The following is a 2,148-nucleotide window of genomic DNA, read 5'->3' as shown; positions in this document are numbered from 1 at the left end:
TGTTTCATTCTGCTGTGCATCAAGTTACTACCCACTCAATGGCACCTAACAACAACAAGTTCTGGTTTGGTAATACAGGATAAGCACTAGACTGCTAAATAAAAAGCTGGTGGTTCAAGGCCACCAGTCACTCTTCACAAACGACTCAATAGCACATAACAATAAGTGAAAAATTAAGGACATAAAAATGCATACTTAGTATAAATATATAAACAGACAACTTTGTATCAAAATTTGAAGAAAATGCCCCAAAATGTTAATAGTGGCACTTTAGTTGATACAGTGATTTATAAACGTTATAGTTTCCAAATCTACTATGGTGAACAAAACAAACATGTATCGCTATTAAAATCTCTGGTGTACTACTCAATATTCATCAACTGATAAATGGATAAACAAAATGTGCTAATTCATATAATAAAATATCATTCAGCAACAGAAAGAAATGAAGTGTAGATAAATGCTACAACATGAATGAATCTTAAAAAACTTGCTAAGTGGGAGAAGTCAGTCATAAAAGACTACATTTTATATGATTCCATGTATATGAAATATCCAGAACAGGCAAATCCACAGAAAATAACCGTGTTGCCAGGGATAAAGGAATGGAGAAATGGGGAATGATTGCTAACAAAGTACAAGGTTTCTTTTTGGGGAAATTAAAATGTTCTAAATCGAGATTGTGGACACAGTTGCACAATTCTGTCAATATACTTAAAACCACTGAACTTCACACTTTTAATGGATGGATTTTATGGTGTATGAATTTGAAAAAAATTAAAATTAATGAAGTCAAAACAAGACAAGGATCCCTTCTGGGAAAAAACCTGACGTTTCAGTAATGTTTTCTAAATTTTTATCCAGGAGAACCAAGAAATTTCAGGGCTCAATTCCCTGACGTTAGTGTTCTCGGTTACACTTAAACTACCTTTCCAAATACACAAATTCTTTATTAAACACTTTGCCATACAAAATAAAAACAAGTTTTAAAGGATTGTTATCACAAATGAAATATGAGAATCACCTGGGAGAACTTTAGACCCATCAATGACTTGAGCCTTCACCCCCTAAATTTTCTATGTCAACTCATCTAGGCAATAACTTCCCTTGGGGAATCAAATGTAGAGCACCAGGACTAAAAACCACTTGATGTAATAAACTATAATTTATCTTTAAATCTTCCTTTAGGTGAAGGCAGATTATTTTTTATGCAAAATACATATTACTAAGAAAAAATTGTTTCTAATTTGTGTAACTGTAAATGAAAAGTCACATAAAACACTAATTTAGTCATAAAACCTATAATTTAATTGAAGCTATAAAAAAAGGCAGTATAATTGGTAAAATAATTAGGAAAGAATATTTAGCATATTTCAAAAGATTTAAAATAGGAGGACACTTTACAAAAAAACTACTGGAAATAAAGTTCTTAAACTATAAGTAGAAATGTAACATTACAGAGTATCTTATAAAATACAGAGACAGAAATATAAAAGGAATTTTTATGTTCTAGGTCTGAAAACTTAATAATGATCAAAGATTTAGGTTTAAATTTACAGTTCCTGGGTATGAGAATCATATTACTATACACATCTTCCAAATCAGCAGGCGGATTTTTTAATTAACCATGAGTGGTATCGTCTTCTACAAAGTCTTTGGCCATCTCTGCTGTGATCACATCAATATGACTAACCTGAAAGAACAATGAATGTTAAAATCTATTAAATCTTACAGGAAAAAAGAAATATAAAAGTGTTTGCATTATATAGACCCCATTATCACTGACTGAGTCCGAGTGGGTGTGATCTTTTAAGACAGGGTAGAACTGCCCCTGCTCCACAGGGTTTCTGAGGCTGTAAGTCTTTACAGGAGCACACAGCCTAATCCTTCTCCCATAGAGAAGCTGGTGGCTGAACCACCTACCTTACAATTAGTGGTCCAGCATTTAAGTAGCTGGGGGATTGGTTATATAATGCAAAAGAGCCCACTTCCAGGGATCTTTTGCATTATATAAGGTAATATTTTAAATGCACAGCTGAACTTTTATAAACTTTACTACGTATCAGGTCAAATCATTCTTAAAGCTCTGTGATAAAACCTTACTTACAATTGTTGTTGTTGTTGTTAAGTGCCATCGAGTCGGTTCCG

At 32.8% G+C, this 2,148-nt stretch overlaps 1 protein-coding gene across 1 annotated transcript in view; it reads right to left on the bottom strand.

Annotated features, from left to right (window-relative positions):
• Positions 1-1,621: 1,621 nt before the first annotated feature.
• The window catches only part of SMC3 (structural maintenance of chromosomes 3), a 54,583-nt gene continuing 54,056 nt past the window's right edge, over positions 1,622-2,148 (bottom strand). The window contains exon 29 of the mRNA XM_006831335.1: positions 1,622-1,693. Coding sequence (XP_006831398.1) covers positions 1,622-1,693 — 72 coding nt within the window. The remainder of the gene's footprint in view (positions 1,694-2,148) is intronic.

Source organism: Chrysochloris asiatica, unplaced genomic scaffold, assembly GCF_000296735.1.
Source record: "Chrysochloris asiatica unplaced genomic scaffold, ChrAsi1.0 scaffold00003, whole genome shotgun sequence".
NCBI classification, from domain to species: Eukaryota; Metazoa; Chordata; class Mammalia; order Afrosoricida; family Chrysochloridae; genus Chrysochloris; species Chrysochloris asiatica.
Note: the sequence above shows the minus strand (reverse complement) of the source record. Positions and strands in the feature narration are given on the sequence as shown.